This window comes from Macrobrachium nipponense, chromosome 21 (genome assembly GCF_015104395.2).
Source record: "Macrobrachium nipponense isolate FS-2020 chromosome 21, ASM1510439v2, whole genome shotgun sequence".
Taxonomy (NCBI): domain Eukaryota; kingdom Metazoa; phylum Arthropoda; class Malacostraca; order Decapoda; family Palaemonidae; genus Macrobrachium; species Macrobrachium nipponense.
In genome coordinates this window covers 45,837,771-45,845,479 of record NC_087212.1, presented here as the reverse complement: position 1 = coordinate 45,845,479, position 7,709 = coordinate 45,837,771, and the positions used below count along the sequence as shown (strand labels likewise).

Here is a 7,709-nt window from a genome sequence, read left to right as displayed (position 1 = left end):
TGAATAGTTAGAACCCGCGAATGTTTGGAACCCCTATGAAAATGCTAAAAACGGCCTATTTTGTTAGTTAAAACTCAAGAAAAACCCACTAAAAATTTTATACTTGGTTTTTTTAATTGTTTTATCACAAAAAGTGCATTTTATGATGAAATTCCTAAAAAAAAACCAGGAATTTATGGATATTTATCATAGAAAAATACAGCAAGTGCACGAATTTTCCGCAAATAATGCGGGGAAACGTTCCCCAGGAAGGGTTGGTGTTAGTTTTTTCTTTAGAAGGATATCAAATTGCATCACTTTATTTTTCTTTGGGGAGAAATTATACTTGGAGAAAGTTGAAGCAACCGTGAAAATATTATATCTATGTCAAGGGAATATAAAAATTTATTTTTTCTTTTAAAAAATAATTTGGCACTGTATGGAATTATTGAAAATATAAACCAGACTTGAAGGGTTATAGTAACACAAAGCAAGTTATAAGTAATACTTAAGTGACAAATCAATCTTTTATGTAATGATTCTAAGAGTTTAGACTTGAAGAATTAATCAAGGTTATTTTTGATAGAAAGTGAGTAGGATACAAAACTGTACTTACTGTACATTTATACACTGATACATTTCTTGTTAAAAGATGCCATTATTTAGTCATTTTGATTGAGATCCAATTAATGAGTCAGAGAAAAACGTATTCTATAGTGCAGCCTTGGTTGGAAAATGTGTGCTGTTGCAGGATTTTGTTGTGAATGAGAGGTTAGATATGTATTGGCATAGTATTGTTTGTATGGGTTGGAGTTGGTACTTGTTGCAGGGAGGTGGAAACGTTTTGTTGTTTTATAAGTGTTTTTTATGTTGCTGGTTTCAGTTTAATGCATTACAGTGAATGATGCAAACAGCAGGTGTGTATTACATTAAAATGTATTAATCAGACTCGGGTAAAAAAAAAAAATTGTATCCGTACAAATTGTTGTCTAAACAAGAAAACTAAAGGAAATAGTTTTTTGTTTTTTATGAGGTGTATTCTGCACCTGCTTTATAACTAGGTTTTGTATTGAGGAATAAAACGTTTACTGTATGGAATAACTAGCTATTATTTAATCTAGGTGATTTTGTTGCAGTTTACAAGACAACACATCAGTACATGTAGTAAGGTTACTTAAACAACAATGATTAGCCATACATGAACCACAGTAATTTTATGCAAATAAATATAATGTTATATTTTTCCTTAGAATATCAACTTTCTGAAATGATCTTTATTTTGTGAGAGGATACTCTTAATTTTTTTTTTTTTTTTTTTTTTTTTTTTTTTTTTTTACATTCATTGCATGGAGAATAAAAATTATACCTTGTATAATTTTGTATAAATGAAAGCTAGGTTTTACCTATGCTATAGATTTGCTTTAGGAGAGTTGATATTAAATAAATAAGACTAAATGTATTTCAATGAAAATACTGTATTCACCAGATTCAAGAATTTCTTTTCAACATCTTTGCTAATGCTTTTGTGGCTCAGATATTTACACATGAAAATTAGAAGGTAAAAATTTTGAATGTACAATTTGTCTGCAGAAAGCTAATTTAAATTTTTTACTAATTTTATGACAATCATGAAGCTTTTAATTTTCTATAATCCTGAAGATATTTAACTGGGATTCTCTTAATATATATTGCCCAAGTTCTTCAGTAATTTATAGTTCAGGATGTAGTAGGGTGTAGCCCTACTCAAGAATGTACAATAGTGAAAAGTGTAGCATATCTTGATCAGTATGGAAAGGTTATAGAAGTTGCTATCAGTGTTGTACTTTTTAATTGTTGAACAGTAAATAACAGCAAGGAATTTCATCTGCCCTGCTATCCGTAAGCTAATAGTTCCTTTTCCCTGATGCATTAGTTCTGTCAAAACCATCATCCTCCACTAAACCTTTCTTCAAATCCTCCTTCACCATATCATATCATCAATTGTTTGCCTCCCTCTTGACTTCTACCCATGACAGTTTCCACCCAAGCTCTTTTCACTCCCAGCCTTTGGAATAACACATGCATCCTTCCTGATGAATTGTAAAGTTTCTGATCAATATTCCCAACCCAGTGATCTTGCTTTGCTAGTTTCTTCAAGATATGTACACTGAAAAGTATATTACTGACAATGAGATACAGTATGTACAGGGTATTTTTAGGTCAGTTAGTAAACAGTGTTAAATTTAATTAAGATTTTTTTGAGAATGTCAAATTATCTTATTAAAATTATTATTACATATTAATCCAAATAACCAATCTAGGTTTTTAAGTGATTCAGTACTTCAATAAGTGACTTATTATTTTTATATATCATGTCCCTGGTCATCAGTTACTATGCATGGCAAGCTGTAGATAGTAATTAAAGGTCTTAGCTCTTTCCCTTGACTCTGGTCAAATAAATGAACTTTGCTGTTTCCCTTGACTCTGGTCAAATAAATACTTTTTCATTACATCTTAGCACTCATTATAAGAAGAAAATTCTTCAGCCAAGCTTAATAGAGTCTAAATTAATAATTCGGTAGTGTCACTGAATTTGTGTAAAATAATTATTGTTACATGTAGACTTATGTAGCTTTCTCTTCCTTCTCCCCTTCAGGATTTGGTCCTAGAGGAATGCATGGTCCAGGATTTACTGGCCCCCGAGGACTGTTAGGACCACCTCCCATTGGACTTGGGTCAGTTTTAGGTGGTCGACCCCCACTTATGGGTGAAATAGGAGGAAGACCAAATGGACCTGGAGGCCCAGGGATGCCTGGACAACGTCCAAGTTAGTATTTCATAGAGATGTCCTTCACATACAGAATAAGCATTGGTGTTGTATATGTAGTATTTCAGTTACAAATGACAGTATTTTATTTTTTATGATTTAAATATTGCTATATTGTGCCTTTTAGATTAATGCTAAATTTCTTTTAAGTTTCCTTTTATTTTTATTTAATCATTATTTGGAATAATAGTGATGTGAATGAACTTTAGTCAGTGGTTCCTTTATTTTTCTTTTAATCTTAAATACAAAAAGTATTTGGTACAGACAGTGAATGTGTAATCCTGTTATTATTAGTCAGCTCTTCTCCTGTCTTAGGGAAAGTGATTTATTTCATTTAGTTACTTATGACATTGTAATTGAAAGTATATAAATTTGATACCCTTAAAAGGCCAATTATGCTATATAAGGTAACAAAATTAAAAGCCAGTTAAATTTGATTAGCATAAAAGATCCCATTGCCGATGGGAGTTCACGATATTGACTTCCACATATTGAGATGAAATAACTTCCACAGGTATTTGGATGGATGGACCAGGTCCTAGGTTTCAAGGACATGACCCTCATGGAGGGCCTCAAGCCCTTAGAGATGGCATTCCAGATAGACCCCCTTGGGAAACTGATCGATCCCGTGATGACAGACCAGGTGAAATGGATCGATTCCGAGACGATCGTGCAAGAAGTGATGACAGAACACGTGATGTTGACAGGGAGCGCTCTCGAGATGACCATTTCAGAGATGACATTTCCAGAGAGGATCGTCCAAGAGATGACCGCTCTAGGGATGACCGCTCAAGAGAAGAACGATCAAGGGATGATAGATCTAGAGATGAGCGTGACAGGTCAAGGGATGATCGCTCTCGAGATGGACGTTCAAGAGATGATCGCTCGAGGGATGAACGCTTCAGAGATGAACGTTCCAGAGATGATCGCTCAAGGGATGACCGTTATCGGGAGGATCGGTACAGAGATGATCGATCAAGAGATGACCGATCTAGAAGTGATCGCTTTAGAGATGACAGATCTAGGGATAGCCGTCCCAGAGATGACAGATATCGGGATGATAGACCTCGAGATATGGATAGACCTTGGGATAATAATAGGTATCGTGATGAAAGACCCAGAGAGTTTGAGCGTAGAGATGAAAAGAGATCTTGGGAAACGAGGTGGGGTCCACAGAGGGAAGAGGAAAGTAATGTGGCAGCTGCTGAAGAAGCTGAACCTGATAGCTGGGATATTTGGGCAAAGATGGCTTCTGGCAATCAGAGTGAGAATGCAGCCAATAGTTTTGATGAAACAAATAAACCAGGTGATGATTCAAAACTGAATGCAGATGCTGAAGGGAAGAAGGATATAGATGCTGCAGATAAGGAGAAAGGAGAAGCCAAGGAAGAAACAGGACAACCAATGGAAATACAAGAAATAAAAGAGGATAAAGGAGAATCCATGGAAACCAAAGAATTGACGAGTAAAAATGATGGAGAACCAGAAGAAAAAGACGCTCCAAAATGTGTTGAAAACAGTTCTCAAGGAACTGAGGAACCACATTCAAAATCTGAGGTGAAAGATGAGAGCTGGGATGCCAAAACAAAGGAAGAAATTGCAGAGACCGAAATGAAGGAGGGTGTTTTGATTAAGACGACTGAAAATCTGGATGATCAGCTCTCCAAGAAATGTTCAGAAACTAGTACAACAATGGTAACTGAGCAGCTACAAAAGCCAGAAGTAGCTGTTGCTGATATTGAACATCCTGTTGTGGATCATCCAATTCTTGATAAGTCTCCTGTATCATCAGATACCAAATGGGATCAAGGAGAGCAATATGCTGAAAAGAAAGTTGTTCCAGATATTGTAAATAAGGAGGATTCAGCTGCAGAGGTTAGATTGGAAACAAACACAGCGGGCAAAGAGGATAGTTCTCCTCCAGCACCAAAAGATGAACAAGAAGAAAGTAGTGCAGCTAAGGTACAGCCTAATGCCACAAAAGAAATAGATATGTTTGAAGATCATAGTAGTATGCCACAAGAAACGTCAGCGGATTCATCATCTCAAGAAGCACGTAAATTTGGTGCAGAATTCATGCCACCTCCTGCTGTTCCTCAAAACACATCATTTTCATCTGAGCAGGACTCTCGCATGGAATTTGAGGAATCAGAAGATCATCAAGAAGTTTTGTCACCAAGTGTTGATGAAATAAGTCTAGAGGCAAGTATGAATATAACTAATATAACAAATCAAGATGAAAATTTAAACACAGAACAAGTTGATAGGGATGGAGATGGTCAAGCCAACGAAGGCTTCGATGATAGTATGGACCAACCCAGTGAGACTAGGGATGGCCGGGATGGTCAAGAAGAAGAAGGTGATGGTCAAATCAATGAGGATTAAAATTATTGCTAAGGAAACTTTAATTTATATAAATTTACTGTGCCTAAGCAAAAGATAGTGTATATGATAAATTGTGTAAGTGAAGCTCAGTAGACTTCATGCATTACATATTAACTTTGAAAATGGTTTAAGGAACATGGACTAATGTATCGGATGCAAGTGGTTAAAGGAACATGGACTTATGTATCGGAGGCACTGGACAACTAGTGACTCCTAACAAATTCAGATGTTCAACAATTAACAAAGTTTGTCTCATTGTCTGCTCAAAATTGGAAGAGAAGTGGTAGTGTTTCTTGTTAGACATGCACGAAGAGACAGTAATACGTGACTGAGGCGTACCTGAATTTTACACGGATTTGATGCCGTAAGTGACGAGCCTACCTGTGATAAAGGAAGTTTTGATTATTTATGTTCCTCAGGCAAGTGACTCTGTACCTTTTGGCTGTGATGTAGAATGTAGGAGACTCCTAAGTTGTAAAGGTTTTAGCTTTTTGACTGTTATTTTTAAAAATTTTATCCAATAAATTTTAGACTATTTTGCTTAGATGGCCTATTTCATTTGTCCAAAGGTAAGGATTACACAAGAATAACACTTGTACATATTAAATGGATAAAGGATGTGTATCAGATGTGCCATTTGATGGACTGTATTAAGTAGAGACATTTCTTGAAAATTCATATAAAAATACCAATCATGGTATAACTAGCATTATGCCTAGTAAGGTACATGTCCATTAGGTACATGAGTCACGCTGGATGATGTACGACTCAGGTAGGTCAGTAACTTCGGCATCAACAACTACAACAATCTCCAGTCAGCGCAGCGATGGACCCCGCATGATCACTCTAATGTAGTGGTTCATGCAAGGTATAGTACCAAGCGATGATCAACAAGTGTACAGATGAAACAAGTGTACAGTGCACATCTACAATCAAGTGAAAACTGCCCAAGTGAACCTGATAACTTAAAGTGGGGCACATTTGCCCATTTTCATCAAGCAATGTAACCTACTGCAAGAAGTGAATGAGAAGTGGTATTTAAAAAAGGATCAACAATTTTGTGCTGCCAAAAGTTTTTCCCTTCCATTGTGTGCTGCTGATTAGTTTAACATTTTAAAATTTTATGTCATATTTTTATTCAGTACACCTATCAATTATCATTGAATTTGAGGCCTTGATTAATGTTATTCAAAATTGATATTTTGTATATACGAAAGGGGCCTGTTTGGTGTGCTCTCTCACACTTGTTTAATCTGTTTTGTGGTGGTTTGGGCGAGAGCTGGGCCCCACTCACCTTAAACCCAATCCATCACAGTATTGCGTAGTTTGTTTTGACTTCAGTCACAAGCCTTGACACCTCTCTTAGCTGTTCCACCATTGTAACTGCCCCTGCCCACTACAGAAGTAGGGCTTTTTAACAATATCCCCTCTGGCAAATTACTGCAATGCAGTAATCACCAGACCTGAGCCTTTGAAGCCCGATAACTTGTATAGTTTTTGCAACCTGTCATTATGGTATCTATATAAAGAGTAGTTGTGGATTTTTCAAAGTAAATGTCAGTGTTGTTTTTCAATTTACCTTAGCTACTGTATTAATTTATTGAAATGGTTTGATGGAAAAAAAGCAAGAGTGATAGGTGTTGGCTTGAAGACTGATATTGTTTATCTACAAAACTATGAAAATAGTAAGCCTTAAATGTGATAATTAACTGAAGGTTCTTTGGTTTTATGGAATTTATTTGGCTGCTGATGATGCATGGACACCATTGATATATATACTGTATATCTGTTGCATTTATATGTGTTTATATGTGTAATGAATATGTATACACATATAAAAGCTTTTCAACATACAGCATATATATGTATGTATATCCACCTTCTTGATTGCAATATGAGCTTGTATCACATTTAAGTGTGATTTGAGACATACGTTGGTGATTGATGGTGTAATTTTAGTATTAAGCTTATATCATTAGTGTAGAAGTGAGTGTAGGCATCTGTACCACAGACAGTGGTATCTGGTGAGCCCCTTATAAAGCGATCATTTTCGCACTCCCATAACAGCTACACCACCACCTCAGAATTTATGATAGCTCGTTTTGGGGCTTCATTGTATGCTGTGCTTACTTAATGTAGTAATAAAGTGTTTGTACTCTTTAAACATTTCAATAAGCCTAAATGATTTGCATGTAGGATGTAGTAGTAAAGTCCCAAAATTAAAGGACATCCTAGATGTTCCTAAGTTGCCATACAATTGATTTCTTGGGGGAATACAGAATTGGGGGGATTGCAATGCAAGGAATCTGTATTAAAGGTTTTTGCTGTTAGGAAATAATGATCTGGGCACTTAATTAGTTTTATCGTATTAACAAGAGAGGAGGGTTGAAGTGTGCGTGCACGTGATTGATGTGTCAGTACAAGGTAAAAGCTTGAGGTAGTCTATGATGAAGATTAAGTAATATCTGCCATCTCAAAGATATTTTAGGAATGGACTCTAATTTGTGTTGCTTGTTATATTCATGTGCGTGTATTTTAT

General features: G+C 35.8%; 1 protein-coding gene across 1 annotated transcript; it reads left to right on the top strand.

Annotated features, from left to right (window-relative positions):
* Nucleotides 1–2,614: 2,614 nt before the first annotated feature.
* On the top strand, nt 2,615–7,328 carry LOC135198001 (SR-related and CTD-associated factor 4-like; the record flags this gene model as incomplete). The annotated part of the gene is given in 2 exon segments (XM_064225334.1): nt 2,615–2,785; nt 3,300–7,328. Coding segments are annotated over 2 exon segments (2,042 nt in total), but the record flags the coding sequence as incomplete, so codon positions are not given.
* Nucleotides 7,329–7,709: the final 381 nt, after the last annotated feature.